An 18,781-nucleotide genomic window follows, 5' to 3' on the forward strand; every position below is an offset into this window, starting at 1 on the left:
ACTGGGAATCAAATTAAGGACCTCACGCTTCCCAGGCAGGAACTTGTACCACTGAACTATATCCCTAGCATGGTTTATTTCTGGGACCGGGTTTTACTATTGAGTTTAGGCTGCCTTGAACTCACTTTGTAGCCCAGACTGGCCTCAAACTCTGCCTCAGCCTCCGGAGTGCTGGGGTTGCAGCAGAGATGATCTTTTAATAGCATTATCCTTGAGAATAAAAAAATTGATTCTTTTGATATTCAGATATTAACATGGTACTTAACAAATCCTAGGTTTTTAATAAAAGTGGCATATTACTGGGCAAGGAATTTTGGTAATGATTGATACCAAAGTGTGTTTCTTCCAAGGAGTTAGGTAGGCTACATGCATTCACACATTTATATTATCTATATATGCATATAAACAGACAATATGTGTACTCTGTATACATTATATATGCACACATGTAATTCATACATGTACTTTTTTTAGAACTTAGCTTTAGATGATGATAAAGCTTTATTAGCAATCTGAAAATGTGGGTTGGGGGCTGGGGATTTAGTTCAGGGGCATTAGCACCTGCCTTACAAGCACTCGGTCATGAGTTCAATCCCCAGTTTGATAGTGCAAGCATACTTCCAACAACAGATTAAGAAGACAAAAACTTGCCTTACATACAAGAAAAAATAGACCATTTTTTCTTCTTTTTCAGACGGGGTTTTGCACCTCTGGCCTTGAATTTACAGCAACACCCCCACCTCAGCTTCCAGAGTGCTGGGACTACAGACAGGGTCCCCCACACCAGTTCTACTGTTTATTTGTAGTATATCTTCATTCAAAAAGTTTGAAAAGCTTTTAGTTAGTACACAAAAATTTCAAACTAGTAAACTAATAAATTACGAATTTCCAATGTTTTCTTTCTTTTTAGGTATGCTGCTTAAAGTAACATCAGTTAATATAATGCCAAGCCTGATAATAATTAAATAAAAGTAGAGTCTGGATAGACAAGACATTTTATTCACGGTATCATTGGTGAGTGATACCGTATTTACATCTTTTAAAAACATCTAATTCATAAATTTGCCGTTTGGTGATTTGTTCATCTTCCTCACTGATAATGTATTTCTTAGTTTACTGAGCCCAAAATTTGGTAACTTATTGTTTTGTTGATAATTTTCTGAATGTAGTATGTCAACCTTAGGTTTGCATTTCTATCAAGGTGTGTACCTGTTGAATAACTGTCATAAAAACCCAGAACGAAACAAACCCGTGTCTTTGAGTAAGCCAGCGGGGGTGCGGAATCTCCCTCGCAAAGACGGTTCAGAGTGCGGTGGGCCAGCAAGGAGCGGGAGGAGGGCGTGTGGCCACAGCTCAGACAGGCAGCTGTGACTGTGGGTGTTAGGAATCTCGGATGCTTTATTTTCTCAGTGAAACAAGATCATCTAAGGCAAGATGAAGAAGGGATATATGTTGTGCGCTTAAAAAAATAATAAAGACAGTACGCAGTGTATTAGTGTAACTCCTACTGACCTGTTTTGACACTATTTCATTATTTTTATCTTTTTGCTGTTAAAAAAAAAAAAAAGAATAGTCGTATAGGCGAGTAGGATGAATGGGTTCGGGGAAGGTAATATGATTGCTGAGTAACCCCAGGAAGCCACTTGAGTAGTTTGGTGGCCTTGTGAATTAAAATTGTCATAAAACAGCTTTGGCGGTCAGCAGAAGACTGAGCCTCGGAGGAGGGCGCTGGCGGGCTGGTCGAGTTCAACAGATCCTCACAATAATATGGAGTTTCTTCAAAGAAAGGACTATAAATTAAACCGGTTTGTTCTCTGGAGGTAGTACTATCCGATGCCAAAACTACCTGCGCTGTGAGCAGGATTCGAACCTGCGCGGGGAGACCCCATTGGATTTCGAGTCCAACGCCTTAACCACTCGGCCATCACAGCCGCGTGCACCACTTAGCGTGTGCAACTATAGCAGCCTATCAATGTGCCCGCCTCCTGCCAGCCCCGCCCTAGCAACGCTACCGTGCGCATGCGTGTAAGCTGGAGGCACTGCGCAGCTGCGGCGCCCTTGAGCTGTTTTGCGCGGACCTGCCGTGTGATTCCTAACAAAACGAGCCAAAACCTGAGTCCTGTTTCCCATGCCCCTAGAGGATATGGCAAGGGGTGTCTGCTTCCCATCTTGAAAGCAAAGTGAATCTTTGCCTCCAAACTCATACTAAAAGTGCACGGCAAAGGACTCGGTAAGAAGATTATTTTAAATCAGACGCCGGAACGGGTGGGTTATTTGGAGCAATAATTTACTTTCCCCAGTAACCTTAGGCACCGCTGGGATTTGAACCCAGGATCTCCTGTTTACTAGACAGGCGCTTTAACCAGCTAAGCCACGGCGCCAACGGAAGCGGCTTTTATACCAGTGATAGATCAGCTGTGGCTACGAGTTTTGGGGGATTTAGTCTCCCCATGGTTTTACATTCCAGGCAGCAAGATTGATGCTCTTGCTGTCCCTTTCTTTCCTAATACCGTTTCGGGCGAACTCAACAAGCATAGAGCCACACGCCCGTGCCTTCGCTACCTAGGCTGACCTGCTGAGGGGCCATCTTCAAGAAGCTAGGAAGAGACTGTCGGCACCCTCTGCTGCCTGTGCATGTGCGCGGCTCAGCGGGTTTTTCCGCTTGCCTCCCCACAAGGAGCCACTGCGGGAGGTGGCCCAGGCCCTTATCGACAAGCTGACTGAGTCTCCTTTCGGAACCACCCTGGCTGCGGGGATACAACAGTAGGGTTTGAATCAGGTAGAATCCGCAGGCGCAGGAAGGGAAATGGGAAGAGGAGGAATGGGGCACATCAGGGATGGAACTGCCCCCCCACCTTTCTGGAAGCAGGGGCACCCCTCCCTTCACCCAAACCCCAAACACTTCATTCCAAAGTCCTGATTGTTTTCTTTTTGTATTAAAAAATAACAGACACAATATCAAAAACACAAATGCCATTGGTAGAGGGTAGAGCTGAGAACGCCTGGGTCCCACCTGAGGGGCAGCACCAGGGACACCATGGTCCACCAACCTCCTCCACCCGGAGCAGCTAGGCATTCAAACCCTCGGATGCTGCTTGGGCCACATGGGAAAGCAGCAGGAGGGCCAGCTGTCCGCCCCAATAAATAAGTGCAGCCCCAACCTTCGGGACCAGGTTCAGGCTCAGCTGGGATTTGGAGAGAACAATTCGGTAGCTTATCAGCAACGTTACCCAGGGGAACAGACTCCCAGGAGAGGGAGGTGACACTCCTCTGAGCTGGGCTGAAAAGTTCCACCCTCTGTTCCCTAAGAGGCCAGAAGCAGCCCCTGGATCCTGGGCTGGTGATGGGGGTCCTGCCCCCTACAGAGGGAGAAGCTGGGGCAGTTTCCTACTGGTTGGTCCAGCCACATGTAAGTAGCAACACGGGAAAAGGAAGCCTCTCCGAGGGCCCCAGGGAGTGGCCCCCTAACGGAGTCTAGCTGGTGCCATTTTCTGCAGCAGGTAAGGCTGGACTGGATGAGCTGCCACCTTGTTCCTCCTCCTCCATGGCTGAGTCCTGAGAGCCGGAGACCTTGGCCCCCGTTTGGGCCCTGGGCTCCTCGCCACCCTCACCCTCGCCCTCGCCCCCGCCTCCACCCTCCTCCATAGGCTCCAGCCCCAGTCCATCCAGGTCTGAGAACAGTGGGTGATCAGAGTGGCCAGGGTCTTGGGTGCTGCTACCACAGTCCACACAGGCCTTGAGGGAAAAAGCGGACACAAGTGAATCAGGCAGAATCTGTCCTTAGAAGCTGCCAGATAGCTCCACACCCCACCCCACCCCACCCAATCCAATGCAACCCAACTCTGCTTCCCAAAATGAACTACCAAGAAACAAGGCAAACAGATGCCTTTGGGGTCCGACGAGGGTAGAAATGCTATGTGCCCTCTACCCAGACTCCCTATGGAATCACAATGTACGTTAACACAGGACAGGCTCAGCAAAGTTCTGCAAGACCTCTTGTGGTTTTACACTACCTAATCCAGCAGAAAATTTAGTGGGAATAATGTCCTTCAGAATTAATGGCCCACAGACACTGAGATCCAGCCCTTATCCTCTGTCCCTTGAACCTCAACTCAGTTATTTCTTCTTCCCACATCCCCACATTTCTCACCGTCACATCAAGGGCCTGAGGCAGCTGGCCCTTCCGAACCCAGGAGTGCACAGCACCCAGTTCCCGCCGCTGGTCGTCTGAGAACCGAGGCTGCTGCTTCTGCATTGCCCGGAGCCGCTCCCGATCCTGCTTCAGCACAGAGGCCATGTCCCTGTGTGAGGAAGAAGTTCAGAGGGCAGAGGCTGGGACCCAGGGCCGGACACGGAGCCAGGCGGCTGGCTTCCTCCTCTAGCACCAGTCCCACCCACCAGGCCTCCTGCTCCTCCTGCCAAGTCTAGGGGGCATCTAAGCCCAGGAAACCTGTTAGCTTGGGAGACAAGAAGAGAGAGCTCCAAGGAGCCAGGGGTGCGATGGGAACCCCAAGGTCAGAGCCAGCCCAGAAAAGGAAACCCCAAGTTAGCTGGGCAGCCAAGACAGGCCAGCCTCTCTGCTACTTCTGAGAGGGAGGCAAAGGTGGTCCCTGGACGCCTCACCTGGAGGGCACCTGGTAAGTCATCATAACGTGCTGGTCAGCATTGGCCATGAGCAGCCAGATGGGATCCTGGAGCACATACTTAATGACCTGGTCCCCAGGCTCAGCCCTGGCCTGAGCAGCCCCAGCCTCAGCCTCTGAAGAATCAACGCTGCCAAAGTACTTGCTTGTGTGGCTGCTCTGACTGCTTCCTGTGGAGTAGAGGGCAGGTCAAGGGAACCGGAGAGCCGACTGCCCACCCTGGGGCCTCACCAGCCCACCCTCAGAGGCCATGTGTACAGCACAGCAGGCTCAGCCAGCCAAGATGGTGCCTGGTCCCCGTCCCCCCCTCCGACCCTGGGAAACGGTGAAGGATGGGCACTCACGAGTAATGCTGGCTGAGGTGCTGCCACCTTCGTGGGAGCCTGAGCCTGAGCCAGAGCCCGAGCCAGAGCCCAGGGAGCCCGAAGCTGCTGAGCCTGTGCCAGAGCGAGAGTCCTCTTGAAGCAGCAGCTCCAGCAGGTCACTGGAGCCAGAGAGCGCATCCTGGTTAGAGGACTCGGTTACCTCCACCTGGAGAAAAGGGAACAGGGGGAACAGGGAAGGAGGGGGAGTCAGCACCTGGCTTCCCTCCAATGGCTTCCAGGGCTGGGGTGAGGCAGGGACACCCTGAGATCTCTGCTCCTCACTCCAAAACATGGGGCCCAGCTGACAGGAGAGCTGACGAAGAGGAGGGATTCGATGCTGGACCCTCTCCAACTTCTCAGAAGTTACTGGGATGTTCTTGCCACCTGTCAGACAGACAGGAATGTCCCTTCACAGCGAGACAGCCAATTTCGGCTCTGTTCAGAAACCCAGCTGGGGACTCTGGCCCCATCAGTCTTCAGGAGGTAAGATGCCAGGCCCAGGAGACTCCAGGGTAGCAAGTGGCACCAGGTAAAAGCGGGACGGGGGCTGAGGGCCGAGGGGCTGGAAGCAGGGTGCAGGGGCTCAGTGCTCACCAGTCTGGTCTCCGGCTCTGCGGCCTCCTCAATAGGAGGTGGGGGCCCAGCACTGCTCCCAGGCCCCCCTGCAACAGCACCCGCCTCAGTGCGGGAGGGCTCCTCTAACTGCAGCAGATTGAGCTGGAGTGGAGAGCTGCATCTTGAGTTGAACAGTGGGGAGTCCGGGCGGTGTGGGGGGCTTGGGGGCAGCGGCAGCAGGGAGGGTGAGGGTGAGTGGGAGGCAGGAGTGAGAGGGCTCTCAGCAGGGGCCTGATGTACCCCATAGGGGTAGCTGGATGGGGTGGGAAACAGATAGTTAGGGAGCACCAAGGCCACCACTGGGGTCACCAGGGGGGCCGAGAAAGCAGCAGGGGGCACAGAGGAGGCGGCAGGGGGAAGGGGCTGGGGGCTCCCTCTAGGGGAGAACACTGGGAGGGGGTAGGGCTGGACCACTGCTGGGAAGGTGGAATCAGCTGGTGGGGGTGGCCAGGGACCAGAGGGGGGCACAGATGAGGCATGGGAGACATAGCAGGGGGCTTCGGCCCTGGAGGTCTGATGGTGGCGTGAGCGCTTGGCTTTGGATCTGCAGTGGTGCCGGCGGCTGGGGGGCGTGGGGCTGTGATGGCAGCCTGTGGGGAGAAACTAGGGTTAGTGTGGGCCTCGGCCTGGGGGCTAGTGCCGCTGCTACCCCCACTTCCCTGACACGCTGACCAGGGGGAGAACAGGCAAAGGCCCCAGAAAGAGATCCTCAGCCTATAAAGAACTCAGGGCACTCAGGAGGTGGCGGCACCTTCATGGAAGAATCACAGCAGCCAAGGACAGGGGGGTTTATTGAGAAAGGAACCAGAAAAAGGCAGGATTACACGAGGGGTCAAGATGGCGATATGCAAAACACGGGCACTGGCAGATGAGAAGAGGCAGAGTGGGCCCCGTGAACAGGCAGGCAGTTACAGTCCTGGTCCACTGCCCATATCCCGCAGGCCCTGTCAGCCTGGACACTCCTACCAGTCAAGGCTGGGATCTGCCTAGCTCGAGACGGAGTGGAGAGGTGGGCAGAGACACACGGGCCTGCGTCCAGACTCTTCAGCCACCTGTGCATCTGTGCAAGGGCTCCCTCAGGAAACAGAAGGGGCTGTCTTCCTGTTCCCCTTAAAACCCTGAGCCCTCCCCAGAGCTGGCCCACGAGTGAACACACTTCCAGGCCCTTCCGGGCCCGAGTCAGGCCCATAGCAGCTTACCTGGAACAGAGTGCCTCTGCCTGCCTGTCTCAGTGCCTAGTGGGAGGGGCTGGCAGGGGACCCGCCCCTAAATGGAGCCTGGTGGAACCAGCCCAGGGTCCCCGGAGCAGAAACATCTCTCAAGGCCCATCTCTGACAACCTGGCCCTAGACTGGGCAGAGGACAGCTCAGGGAAGCCCCCGGGGGCTACCTCGCTCGCCAGGGGCCCAGGGGGCTGTGGAAGAGCTGTCAAGTCCACGCAGCCTGCCAAGGTCTCGGAAGCGGCTGAGGAAGGCTTGCTCTTCCTTCTGTGTATGCAGGGACAGCACGGCCTTGGTCAGACCCACTGGGCGGTAGGCATCTGGGGCTGGATCAGGAGCTACGGTGGGGCTGGGGGCTGGGCTTGGGGCCGGGCCCAGGGCTAAGCCAGACAGGTCCTCCATCATGATGATGTCTAGAAGGTAAGTCACAGAAGTCATCAGAATCACATCACCTCAGAAGTCAACACACCCACACCATGCCCTCCCTGCCAACAGCCCAGTCCCCCTGCCTCTGCCTCACAGACAAGCCTGGGCCCGCTGTGCAACTCCTGGCCCCTTTCTGCTGAGGACTGTCCGGGGCCCTGCTCTCACGCAAAGCCGTCCTCCACAGAAACTACTCAGTGCCTCACAGTAGCCACTGCCTGCCAGGAGCCTGTAGGAGCGGTAACTTCACACCCTTGCCGGAAGGACACCCTCCCCTTGCTCTTCCCACACGTGTTCTTAAGGTCAGTACCGAGACCCTTTCAGGGTCTTCAACATTTGTTGCCTCAGGTCGCTGTGATCAGCACCTCGGGCTGAGCCCCACGCCCTCACCCCAGGCTGTACAGGAGGAACACAGGAAGGAGCGAGCAGCAGAGGCTGGCGGGCAGACAACGCAGAGCAAGCTGCGGCAGTCCCAACCAGAAGGAAGCCTCTCTCTATTCGGGCCTGGAGAAGACCAGCATAGGAGCGTGGCTGACAGACCAAGTGGAGCCCCAGGACTGCCCCGCTTTCTTCACGCCCGTACCCGACTCCGGGGGCTTCTTGTCTCCCACATGGACGATGGTCGAGCTGAAGCTACACTGACTGGTGACAGACGCCACACTCTCTGCCTTATTGGCCAGAGCGAGCGGGCTCAGGGTGCCTCCCACCACCGGTTCCTTCCGAGGAGCAGCCCCCTCCCCAGCCAGCACTGCTGATGGTGAATCTGTGTGGAGAGACGGCACTGGTTACCACTGCCCCCACCGCTATGAACTCAGGAGAGTGGGTCCCAGGGAAGAGGGGAGGGACTGACGGCAGGAAGGAGCTGGAGATCTTGATGCACGGGAGAAGGGCAGGGCACAGCAAGGTGGGGACCCCAATGCAGAATGCAGAGACCCAAGACTACCAGGCTGGGTCAGGCCAGTGGGAGCCAGGTATGCACTGAATCTTTACCTTTCTTAGCCCCCACGGGGACTGGACCTGTCCTTTGCTTGTCATCGTCAGAGGCTGAGGAGGCAGTATAGGAGGACGAGGAGGCACACTTTCGCTTGGTCGTGCTGGGGATGTTGCAGCTCTCCAGATACCTGGGGATGAAGGGAGCAGAAGACCTAAGGGCAGGGCCCTGGGGGCGGCAGTGGCAGGGCTGAGAGTGAAGGTGCCCGGCGGGCCTAACCTGAGGATGCTGTCCAGGCAGTTGATCTGCTGGTAGGAACAGCCGGAAGCTTCCTTCCTCTCAGCCTCCTCAGGGGCCAAGGCTAATGGGGCTTGGCTGGGAGCAGGGACAGCCTCTGGCTCTGCGTCTCGGGGCTGCAAGGGAAGGGCCTTGGCCTTGAATGTTCCTGTAGCTGGGGCAAGGACAGGAAAAGGTAAATGGGTGGGGGTGAGGGCCAGGGGAGCCCCAAGTCTCATTTCTCACCTCCATCTACAGTATCACATCACTCACCTGGGAGGCGAGGTTGCGGAGGAGGCCGGGCCCGGGACTCGATGAAAAGCTGCTGGCCCTGGTGCTTCACCAGATGCACATCCTTACAGATCTGCTGGAAAGTCACCTGTGGGACACAGCAGGGCAGCAGGCAGCACTGGGGCACCTGGCCACTGCCAGGAACCAAAAACAGTACAACAAGAGAGTACCCCGAGGGCCCTGGAGCCCTAGCACAGGGAGGGAAAGGCAGGGCACAGAAGGGAGAGCGGACAGGAAAAGCCCTGGGACTGGCAGGCCTGATTCTGCGGAGGACAGGAGCATGGGCAATCAGGGGGATAAGGAAAGGAGGGCTACTCACTGGAGCAGGAGGCCCAGGCCCCTCAGCGTCCCCACCATTGCTGTCGCTGGAGGAGCCAGGGCTACGAAGAGGACCTGGGGATGCCACAGGGCCGACTCCACAAAGCCCAGTGGGGCTGGAGCTGTGCACAGGCTACAGCAGAAAAGGAGAGCCAGGATCCACCCTGCTTCTGTCTCTTTGCCTCCTAAGCGACTCCCACCCATCCCGTCCTCAGTTCCTACCTGCAACAGTAGCCGGTGGATCTGCTCCGAGAGCTCCTGGATATCAGAGTCCAAGGACAGAGCTGAGCTGGAGCCCGGGGGAGTGAACACATCCTCATTCAGGGGTGCTCTGCAGAGCGGGGAAGGGTGAGCTCGGTGCTTCCCTTTCACCCACCTCCAGTGCCACTTGGGCCACGGCCCACTTACGTGCGTACTTTGTGGCGGCCCAATACAAAGGCCACCTTGCGGCTCCAGGGATGTACAAAGCCGGCCCAGCTGGTGTCCATGGTGACATATTCCCCGTTGCGGGCACAGAAGCGGATAGGAGAGTGGTCAAAGGGCTGGCCCGCCAACTGCAGGACTAAAGGGAGGTGGAAATGAAGTCGAGTCAGCGGGCCACCCCAGCAGATTCCAGAGGACAAGGGCAGGCAAGCAGCGGGACAGGAACTCACTCTTCTTGTGGATGGCCAGCATCAGGGGTCGGTCCTCGGGGTGCAGAAAGAGCAGCACGGGGGCCCCCAGCAGGTCCTGGGGCAGGTAGCCCAGCAGCGGGGCAGCCCTGTGAGGGGAGGAAGTATCAGAGCGGCCAGTCTTGAGCCTCGCCACCCCCTTTCCTCCGGGTCCTGACTTCACCTTTCATCCACGTCCTGGAAAAGGCAGCTGGGTGTGTGCCGTGTGGTGAAGATCCTCTTGTCAGGGGGGATCCGGGGAGCTGAGGCGCAGAAGATGCGGCTGTTGGATTTGTCCAGAATGGGACAACTCCTTCTTCCCTGACTGGGACCCCAGCCTGGCTGGCAATCCTCACAGTTCAGCGCTCAGGACCTTTCTGGCCCACAGAGAGAGTCTGGGCCACTCTTGTGCCTCATCCAGTAACAGCAGCAAGCACTAGCACAGCGTTCCTCCTCCTGCCCCAGCTCAGGGCTCTCGTCCAGCCCTCCCTCCAAGGGCAGCCTGAACCCACATCCTTCTATCACGTCCTCTCCCAACAGTCTGGCTGGTACCTCTCAGACCCACCACCAGGGAAATTCTGCCTTCCACACCCACGCTCCCCCCACACCTGGCCAGGTCCCTGACCTGCCTACCTTCATAACCCGAGTGGATGCGCTCTGCAATGAGCAGGCAGCATGGCTGCGCAGGGGCCCCATCCGAGACCCGGATCTTGGTCACATACGGCGTTAGGCGGAATGGCTGGTACCGAGGCCCTGGATCCCGGTCAGGACCTCCTCTAGCAAGGGAGAGAAGAGCATCAGAGAATTACAGTGCAAAGACATCAACTCTTCCAACATCATTATCGTGGCCCTCACTGCAATACCAGGGGCAGCTTAGGAAGGAGAGGCCTCCCCCACCTACCTGATCCGGCAGAAGATAGACTTCTCCTGAGTGAAGTCCTTGAGGCCTGAACCTGAGGCAGATGAGGAAGGCAGTATGTCTACCCCCAGACCTCCGCCTTTCCCTGGGCTGAAAAAAGCCCAGCAAGAGAAAAGCCTGCAGCCCCAGCCCTCACAGCAGAAGCTTCCTCGGGCTACCCATCGCTCCACAAGCACCTGGACACCTCACCTGTAGAGGCCCCAGCGCCCCAGGTGGGGAGACGAGATGGGGCAGTGGAACCGTAGAAAACACCCACATCCTGGGGAGCCAGGAGCTCTGAGAAGCGGGCACCCCGGAACACATCCCGCTTGCACCGTAGCAGGACACTTGCTTGCTCAGAAATGTAGACGATTCGGCCTGTCAGGAAGGAGACAGCCACGGAGAAAGTATCCTAACAGGAAGGCAAGAACAAGGGCAGACTCAGGAGCTGTGGCTTAAGAACGGCATACACGGGGCTGGAAAGGCCAGACCGCAGCAGACCTGGTTGCGAAGTGTGTACTCAGATGTGATGTGCTCCAGCTCTTCCAGGGTGTACGTGGACATATCCATGGCACAAGGCTCACCCTCTTCCAGGCTCCACTGCTGGTAGTAATCCTGGTTGGCTGGAGGGTGAAGGTGTGTATTAGTGTACCTTAGGGAGACTGAGCCCCACACATAAATAGCCCAGACTCTGGCCAGTCCCCACCCAGGGAACATCACTCACCCTGCACCTGCTTGACACAGGCCAGCGCATACTGCAGTGTGGCGAGGGTACCAGAGCGGCCCTTGCCCCGACGTTCTGGTGGCAGTCGAAGCTTGAGCTCCCTAAGTGCTGTCATGAGTTCCTTCTGGGTCCGCGCCCGGGCTGACTGTTCACTGCTGCAGGACCAACAGAGATGAAAGGACAAAGGCATGAGCCCCAAAGTGAGGTCCATGCCCCAGACCTCTCCGACAGCCCTCACCCCACAAACCTGCAGCCACTGGTAGATGGATTGTCCTGCTCTGAGCTGGCACTCAGGAGGCTGTAGGCAATGGAACTGCTGGGTGGTGATGGGCTCTGGGAGTTTGTGCTACAGAAAGAGACACAGCCCAAGATGAGGGACCCGTGACCTAAGTCAGCTTGCTCAGGAGGTCACTCCCCAAGTCTGCAGCACACATACATACCTCTTGCTGCTCTCAGTGGTCTCCAACAGGGCAGAGTCCTTCCCATTGCCAGAGGAGGAGCTATGTGAGCTCCGCTGAGATGCACCCCTGGACTCATGCCCATTGGACTCATTGCCACTTGAGCCATTGCTGTTGGCATCGGTGTCATCAGCTAGGCTGGGGCCTGGGCAAGGCCGGTGTTGTGGGGGCCCAGGGGACGGGACTTCTCCAGGACAAAAGGATTCTCCTGACCCGGGGTCCCCTCCCCCATCAGCCCCTTCTAAGGGGCCACTCATGTCTGGGCCATGTGGAAAACAGAACAGAGAAGGTGGAGATGCTACCGCAGATGCACCAAGGGGCCTTGAGGCCTGGCTGAGGGAGTAAGTAGGATCTGTCTCTGAGGATTAAGAATACTGCTCACAGCCAGCACCTGGAAGAGGGCAGGAAGGGGAGTTAGAAGGAACTTTATCCATTTACCACCCCCCCCCCCAGCATCTGCTAGCTTCATCCAGACTCTCCCCTGCTAGTCCCACGTTCCTAGATCCAGGCCTGGGCTCCCAATAGGGAACCAAGGTAATTTCTGTATCTGTCCCCGTAGAGGTGCTGGAAGAGGAAACGGGGGCTCTCTTGGGCCTTCCCCCACATCCTTGTTTGCATGGCCTGGGTCAATGGAGCCTGAGCAGGCGATTAAAACTATGGCTGTGGGCCAAAGTCTAAACGTTTTGCACTGCTAGGTTCTCATAAGGCCTGCACTAGGCCTAGGTCTCCAAGAAGGCAGAGCGGTCTGGTGAGCATATCGTCTCCTATATTTAGGCTTCCGGGCTAATTTTATCCGGGGGCGGTGCCACCCCCGCTGCACATGCGCACCGACGTGCAGGGCCCCAACACGAGCTTCCGCCGCCGCCACGGTAGCCAAGGAAACCGACGTCAGCTGCTGAGCTCAGCGGTTGCTGGAGGGACACACAGCGGGGTGGGAGGGGCGACCCCTCCCCCATTTCCCCTCGGAAGTGGAGGAAAAATTCACTCCCACATGGGCGGGTTTGGCCCGTGTCACCCACCCCTAACAAAAACTAGGTCCCAGGACAGCCCGGTGTGCGTGTGAAGACGGGATAGCCCATTGGGATACTAGGGGGCTGGTCCTGGCTTTCCCCCAACAAAACAACGCCCTCCGCCCTCCGCGCAAAAGACCCATGGCCTCGCACTAGCCTAGATCCCAGCCACTCTAGTCAAAACAATACAGCCTTTCTTTTGTGGTTCCCGTCCACCTCCCGAGCTCCAAGCCTAGAGCCCGCACCTGCCACCATCAAGGACCCAGGAATTCTCACTCCTCGATCCCTCACTTTTCTACCCCTCCTCTCCCCCATCCGAGCCTTGGGCAGGAGACCCACAACAGTCACCAACCCTGGAGTTCTGCCTTTACTCCCCATCCAACCACACCCCCATCCCAGAGCATTTTCTGAGCGCCAGGGGAAAAGGAAGGTTGTGGCCAACAGCAGGAACTAGCGCCGAGAACGGGATGTTCCTGCCCGAAATGGGCTGACATCACGACCGGCATGGGGCCAGGGACTGGAGGGGGAGGATGAGAAGCGCTAAAATAGCCTAACGGGGTCTTGCTGCCAGGGCAAATCTGGGGACCCCTGAGTGAAGAGGAAGGAGACAGGGGGCAGGCCCGCCGTGAGTCTAACAGGGGGCGGGGATGGATCCGGCCGGGGAGGGAAGCTGAGGAGGTCAGGAGTAGGACTACCGTGAAGCGTGGTAAGGAGCACCGAGGTGCCCAGGGCCAGAGGAGGGGTGGACAGCAACAAGCAACGCGGATTACTGTCGTGCTGTCTGAGCACCTAGGCTGAAAGTGACCTATCAGATTGGAAGTGGCGCCGGCCCGGCTCGGGGACGAAGACTGGCTACAGGGTGGCCACAGAGATGCCTACCTGGGCGTGCTAGCACCCTCCAGCTGCCTGCCCGATGCCGTTCCAGCCCGCAGCCGGGTAGAAGCTCGGCGAGCCGGGGAGGCGGGTTGCATAATGCCAGGCGCTGCCCCTCATTGGCCTCCGGCCCACAGAGCTGTAAGCCCCGCCCCCCGATTGGCTAGGGAGCTCTCCCTGGCGCCTGATTGGCCACTGGCCCTCACTGAGGTCAGGGCTGTGTCACACACACACGGGCGCACGTGGACCTGGGTGCTGGCACTAGGCTGAAGGACTGCGGACACCGCCCAATAGGCACCAGAGGCCTTGCACAGTGAATAATGGAAGTCAGGGCAGGTAAGCTGCCCCTCTTTGGGGAAAAGACCCTTGCCACAGTGGGCTACTTCCTGAGCTGACCCGCCTTACACAACAGGACACCTTGGCCTATCCAGGGATATGGAAAAGAAAGGCAGACCTTGGGAGCTGGACGAAACTCGATGAGATGGCTGGGTCCTGGCGGGGGGTAGGGGTCAAACCCTGCTGGCCCTTTCCTGGGCTAGCCTTTCCTTGGCTTTGTCATAATACATAACAATGAAGTGAGTCCTCTGACACTTCAATCCTGAAAGAAGGGCAATGGAGAGTCCACGTGTGACTGGAAGGTGAGTGGGTGGAGGGAGAGTACAGACGATGCAAGAGGCTGCCAGAGCCAATGGAGATGGTGAAGGCAGACAATGGCAGGTGTTTTCACAGCCAATCAGAGACTAGGTCTCCCGCAGCCTACACGGTGACTAGTCCTCTCCAAAGAATCCAGCCACCCACACCTAGGGCTGCCCCAAAAGAGAGGGCTAGGAAGGTAGGGGTACAGAGGAAGGAAGAGGGCAGCCATGACAAGAGGCCAGCTGGAACCCTAGGCAGAAGGGGGAGAGCTTTATCCCCACTGCTTGGAAAAGTGAGATTTGGGGGGTTCAGCTGGGACTTCATTTCTCCATCACTACACTCTCCTCCAGTGCCCAGGACAGAAGCCCAATACATGGCAGGTGACTGATAAGCATGACAAAATGACCTTTTTTTGTAAAATGGTTAGGTACGGGAAGTAAGGAAGGAGGCTCAGAGGTGGAGAGGGGCCTGAAAACTGTCAGTTCTTTTAAAAAGGGAGAAGCAGAGTATTGGGCCCTAAAAAATAAAAAAGAAGCTTGACTTGGGGAAATAAAGTGCCAATTTGCATCCATAACTGTTACTTAGCTCCTTCATCCAGACCGTAATAAATGCAGCAGTTCCTCTCAGGGACTCCTGGAACCGTGGGTAGCCAGGGAAGCACCCCCTAGGCAGCCTCTAACAAATCAATGCGGGTGCCTACCCCTCAGTCACACAACCTAAGCTTCCTTTAACAAGGCTGCGCCCCCTGAGTGGAGGATAGGGACGGGGAAGGGCTCTGGGGAAGAGCTGGAACGTAAGGGTGTTATAACCTAGAAAGAAAAAGAAAAGGGAAGAGAAAGAGAAAGAGGACAAAAAACCTTTAAAAATTACCCAGAAAAACCGAAGCAAGAAAACAAAGGATTCAGGAGCCTGGATTCTCATGCCCTTGAAAATGATGCTATGTGTCCCCTACCCCTACCCCACCCGCTCCCATGCAGTGTGGTTCTGTAGCTGTGTCATTTCCAGAACCTCTTCTCTGGAAGCTTTTCTCCTCCCCTGCTCTCCTCGGGAGATTTAGCTGTGATCTCCCCTGACCCAGGCAGTCCTTGCTCGCCCACCTCCACATCTGTCTTTTACACATAAAAAAAAGAGTTCGGCACTCCCAACAGCCTCCACCTACTCATAAGGCCCAGGTCTTCCGGCCTCACCGTCCCCACAGTTACCAGGCTCTGCTGCCGTCAATGGAGGCGAGGGGGCGGGAGACAAGTGTGACGTCAAGGCGGAGGAAGGAGGCGGGCCGAGGCAGCCAGGGAATGTGGGGCAGGGAGGTTGGAGAGGCAGCGGTTTGGGAGGCGGCCAGCCCGAGAGGGCGGCGGCCAGCGAACTTGGGAACATCGTGTTCTCTTGGCTGGTGGCCCAGGACATGCACTCAGCCTGGACGCCTCCCCCAACTTAACGACAGGCGTCCCGTCCCAAAGCCAGGGATTCCTGGAGAGAGGATTAGGAGGAAGGGGGTCTCCTCCGCCCCCATGGCAGCGACTCTCTGCAGGACGCAGCTGCCAGCCCTTCGACTCTTTTCTACAGATCTTGGCACGGTCTTCCCGCTCCCAAACAGTACACTGATGCTGCCCGGTACCAAAGTGCAGGGGCGGGCAAGCTGGAGGCCCAGGTTCTGCGAAAGAACATGCACCTTTGGTCCCAGGCCCCTTCTGAGCCTGAATCTCTCTCCTTACAATGCAGAAAAGGGGTAAGGAGGGGGACACGCAGCCAGAGAATGGTTTGAGGGGTGGTGGTGAGGAAATCAAACTAGGGCCAAGCAAGTAGTCCAGTCTGGGACCTGGATCCTCGGAGAGGTAGAAAGGAATGAGGGAATTTGGGCTGGTGCCTCAAGACCAAAAGAACCAGGAAGATAGATAAAGAAAATGACAATGAGAACAGTTCCCAGCCACAACATTCGCATAAATCTCTCACCGTCATTCTTGTCACCTTATAACCATTTTAAACTACTTAAAAAAAAAAAAAAAAAAAACTGACCAGCATTGTGCTAAGCACTTTGTATGCATTGACTTTATTTACTCCCCAGAACAGTATTGCATGGAAGACAACTAAGGCTCAGAAGTTACTAAACTTGCCTAAATTATCTGCTGCACAAACGGGGCCCGGGGTCATAGCTGAGCTCTAATGAGGGCTCCTCTTTGGCTTCCTCAGGAACCTACGAGTTGTTACCCAACCTCTAAACTGCATTCCAGCACTGACAAGCCTTACCCTCCCCAATATCCAGCTGATTCTAAGTCTGATGCCTGGAACACAGACTTCACCCACCTTCTCCTTGCGCTGATGAGGAGACACTTCACATATTCATCATAGCCCATCTTCCAATGCACACAAAATCCTTTCGATCATCCCAGGAGTCTCCAGCCCCAGTGATTTCCTAGGAACCACACTTCACTCTTCTACCTTATCCTAGGCCGCTTTAACACAGACCTGACTGTACAGACACCAGAGCACTCTCCCGGTGTTCCTCACCTTCACCAGCTTAGGGAGGGATGTGCACAGCACAAACTCCCACCCTATCCTTCCTCTTAGAACCCAATAGCTGATATCCCATGTCTCAGATCCAAAGCAACCCCTTTACACATGAGACAGACATCCAGAGTCATTAGAAGACTGGTTCTGCAGCACCCAAATCAGCGCACCACCTTTTTTCAAGTCCCATGCCAAAACTTTTGCATCCCCCTCCACCTGTCTACCTGTACCTGCCTCCAGCCTCAGAGCCCTTTTCCAAGTGCTTAAGGCACCTGCCCAAACCTCAGCCAGGAACTGGAACACCCACCAGCTCCCAGCACCTCCGCAGGACCAGGGGCTCCAACTCGCTCACATCGCCGGAAGGCTTCTGAGCAACCCCCTCCCCAAAAGTCAGGTCCAGCACTCTAGGACGGTAAAGAATCTGACGTTGGTAACTCAACTCCGTCCCTGTAGAGCTTCCAGCCCATTTTCTCCACAACCAGCAGAGCTCACACAATTGCAGGATCTCTTCTCTCCATTAACATTCCTTCTGACTGACACCCACAAAGTCCATGGAAAACCCATATCGACCGTCCCTCAAGTCTCTCCCCGCTGGGCACTCACCGCTCCGAACAAGAGCAGAAGCCAGATTTCCTCATGACTGGGACTACAGTGGCTACTCCAGCTTCCTCCAGGCCCGCCCACCGTCCGAGATGCCACGCCCCCACGGTTTATTGGTTTAGAGGCGCCGACCCATGCCCCGCTCCGCGTGCAGCCGCTCAGCCCCCGCAAAGGTTTCATTGGCACCTCCGGTCGCCGTCATCTTCCCATTGGTCCGCAAGACCACCGGTAGTGATAGATCCACGTGAGGGAGGGACCGCCCTGTGGCGTTGATTGGAAGTCTGACAGGAAGCCACACCCGCACACAATTCTGGCATTCTTATTGGTTGCTAGGAACAACCCCAACCAGGCTATATCGGTGACGCAACTGCCAGTCCGGCCACCCCACGCTTTCTCATAGGCTGAGAGACCTCAGAGATGTAGAGGACACGTGCCGGCGGTCTCACGCGGCAACTTGTTTACCCAGAAGCTGGGGATTTTCCTTGACGACATTTACCCAGGACTGCAGAGTCTGCGCAGGCGCATCGAGTTTGACCTATGCGCAAGCGCAGAAGTGAGCGGCGACGGCGTGGGTGGGGATACTATGCAGACAAGCGAACGTGTAGCGCCTCTGGCCATGGAGCTGTGGCCCACGGCCCCTGCCCTACATCTGTGATGCTCCCGGGCCGAAGATGCAATTTTCAGGCTTAACTCTGGATTAGGGTGACGATAATGACGCTTCAGCTGCTTCAGAGTGTTTTACCGTCCCTCAACTCCGACCCCCCCCCCCAAGTGTCAGATCCAGGGGTTAAGGTATCTGTCTGTCCGAATTATCACGCTAGTCAATAATGGGGCTAACATTTGAACCCGGATCCCTGACACCCTACTGAAATGTGTCCTAAGTCCTATGGAAAGAATAACCAAGTCTACAGGGATTCAGTAGGTGAAGCACAAAACCTCAGTATACAGTAAGCCCTTGAAATAGATGTTACAGTGGACTGTGCCTAATTACAGGAATTACCTGTGCCCCTTGGGGCCGCTGGTAAGGCTCCCTGGGTAAGGCTCCCTGGGTAAGGCCTCCAGGGAGGGAGCTGAAAATCTATTTAAAAAGCATCTCTGGCAGTTTAGGAACTAGCAGGTTCCGGAAACACTACTAGCTTTCCTTGTACTACCAAATGAGTCTAGCGTTCACCAACAACCTCGCTGGTCTAAGTGCCCGGGCACCAAGAAGCTGGAGGAGTCAGGAGTTCGGGGTAAGATCTGAAGTCACAGGTCACAGAACAGAGTACAAGGGGGGCTTGCCACCCAGTCAGCCCGCACTTGGTTGGGTTTCCCCCAAGTGGACTCATTCAATAAACAGTAACTAA

The 18,781-nt window shown here is 56.0% G+C and overlaps 1 protein-coding gene and 2 non-coding genes across 6 annotated transcripts; all 3 read right to left on the reverse strand.

The window, feature by feature from the left end:
* Positions 1-1,849: 1,849 nt before the first annotated feature.
* Trnas-cga (transfer RNA serine (anticodon CGA)) lies at positions 1,850-1,931 on the reverse strand. The gene has a single exon. It is a non-coding gene; the product is annotated as a tRNA-Ser (tRNA).
* A 376-nt stretch (positions 1,932-2,307) lies between these two features.
* On the reverse strand, positions 2,308-2,381 carry Trnat-agu (transfer RNA threonine (anticodon AGU)). The gene has a single exon. It is a non-coding gene; the product is annotated as a tRNA-Thr (tRNA).
* A 533-nt stretch (positions 2,382-2,914) lies between these two features.
* Per1 (period circadian regulator 1) lies at positions 2,915-17,584 on the reverse strand. Of its 4 annotated transcripts, none has more exons than XM_005002104.4 (23): positions 17,439-17,584; positions 11,794-12,202; positions 11,601-11,699; positions 11,354-11,508; positions 11,131-11,252; positions 10,840-11,041; positions 10,633-10,684; positions 10,365-10,507; positions 9,916-9,994; positions 9,735-9,841; positions 9,490-9,643; positions 9,304-9,412; positions 9,083-9,214; positions 8,746-8,851; positions 8,476-8,647; positions 8,256-8,386; positions 7,849-8,028; positions 7,013-7,255; positions 5,603-6,213; positions 4,988-5,174; positions 4,624-4,813; positions 4,151-4,301; positions 2,915-3,735 (listed from the first exon to the last, which is right to left on the reverse strand). In XM_005002104.4, exons 2-23 carry the CDS (start codon positions 12,066-12,068, stop codon positions 3,475-3,477), a joined length of 3,861 nt encoding a protein of 1,286 aa, XP_005002161.2. In that variant the 5' UTR covers positions 12,069-12,202; positions 17,439-17,584; the 3' UTR covers positions 2,915-3,474. The 4 variants fall into 4 exon arrangements, with proteins under 4 accessions (XP_005002161.2, XP_005002160.2, XP_063098165.1 ...); XM_005002103.4 differs by lacking the exon at positions 17,439-17,584 and adding an exon at positions 17,143-17,432; XM_063242095.1 differs by lacking the exon at positions 17,439-17,584 and adding an exon at positions 14,149-17,432.
* Positions 17,585-18,781: the final 1,197 nt, after the last annotated feature.

The sequence above is a fragment of the Cavia porcellus genome, unplaced genomic scaffold (genome assembly GCF_034190915.1).
Source record: "Cavia porcellus strain 051 isolate PalLab524CR breed Dunkin Hartley unplaced genomic scaffold, mCavPor4.1 scaffold_32, whole genome shotgun sequence".
NCBI classification, from domain to species: Eukaryota; Metazoa; Chordata; class Mammalia; order Rodentia; family Caviidae; genus Cavia; species Cavia porcellus.

Coding starts and splice junctions, on each gene's coding strand:
- Per1 (XM_005002104.4), bottom strand. CDS start 12,068: ATGAGTGGCCCCTTAGAAGGGGCTGATGGGGGAGGGGACCCCGGGTCA. Junction 7,256..7,848: donor CAAGAAGCCCCCGGAGTCGG/GTACGGGCGTGA, acceptor CTTACCTTCTAG/ACATCATCATGATGGAGGAC. Junction 3,736..4,150: donor CTCAGGCCCTTGATGTGACG/GTGAGAAATGTG, acceptor TTTTCCCTCAAG/GCCTGTGTGGACTGTGGTAG.